Below are 1,027 nucleotides of genomic sequence, written 5' to 3' on the forward strand. Positions count from 1 at the left end.
AATCTCAGAAAGTTTTTTTTTTCCTCAGAGATTAGCTCCTCCTTTTTTCATCTGCAAAGTGGCCCTAATTTGATGTCGTAGTTGTAGTATTTAYTGTAGTATCGCTCAAAGACTATTAATTTGAAATAATGGTAATAAGAGTTCTCAGTGTTTTTCTTCAAGGAAAATTTTTGTGAATAAAATTTAATATTTTGAAAAGTATAACAATTACAAGTTTTAACACTCCTCTTCTAAATGAGCTGAACGTTTCGATGTCTGCAAAGATTTTAAGAAACTACAGTTAAAAAAAGAGGAGGTTTCAAAACCCTTTATTGTGAAATCTCGCGAACCGGAAGTTGACAGTTAGCATCTCACAGTTTACCTCCTCGGAGTGTCTGTGAGTGTYCAGGTGTAAAAATGTTACCTTTATCTATTAAAGACGACGAGTACAAACCGGCCAAGTTCAACCTGCTGGTCAAACTGTCCGGATGGTTCAGGTAAACACACCTGAGCACCGCGCGTACCGGAGCGGCTGTTAGCACCATGCTAACCGGTTAGCATGAACAGACGGACCGCTCCCGGAGCTCCGGCTCCATCAAACCGGGTTTTGTGGGGATGTCAGGCGGTTCTGTGGGTGTTTGAGGGCTCGGTTCGTGTGTTTGAGTGGAACTGTTCGGTTCTGAGGTTCTGCTGCTGTTTCAGTTTCTCTCGTTTTGTGTTTCAGGTCCATATTAGCTGATAAAACCTCGAGGAATCTCTTCTTCTTCCTCTGTCTCAACCTTTCCTTCGCCTTCGTGGAGCTAACCTATGGAATCTGGAGTAACAGGTAGGTTATCAGGTGTGCGCGCGTGGGTTCAGCTCGGGGATGTGCCACGTATGTGTTAGCATTAGCTGTGCGCGTCTCCGTCATCTGTAACTGAACTTCCGGTCAGTCCCGAGACGCTCAGAAACTAACAGATATTATAAACATTTGACTTTTTCAAGGTTTCATTCAAAGAGTCRAACACATTTAGAGGAAAGTTTTATAAATTAATCTGCTCAGATTTGA

At 42.4% G+C, this 1,027-nt stretch overlaps 1 protein-coding gene across 1 annotated transcript in view; it reads left to right on the top strand.

Moving 5' to 3' along the window:
* Nucleotides 1–303: 303 nt before the first annotated feature.
* The window catches only part of slc30a7 (solute carrier family 30 member 7), a gene marked incomplete in the record, with an annotated part of 6,483 nt that continues 5,759 nt past the window's right edge, over nucleotides 304–1,027 (top strand). The window contains 2 exon segments of the mRNA XM_014019170.1: nucleotides 304–476; nucleotides 704–805. Of these exon segments, the coding sequence (XP_013874624.1) occupies nucleotides 397–476; nucleotides 704–805 (182 nt within the window).

The sequence above is a fragment of the Austrofundulus limnaeus genome, unplaced genomic scaffold (genome assembly GCF_001266775.1).
Source record: "Austrofundulus limnaeus strain Quisiro unplaced genomic scaffold, Austrofundulus_limnaeus-1.0 Scaffold210, whole genome shotgun sequence".
NCBI lineage: Eukaryota > Metazoa > Chordata > Actinopteri > Cyprinodontiformes > Rivulidae > Austrofundulus > Austrofundulus limnaeus.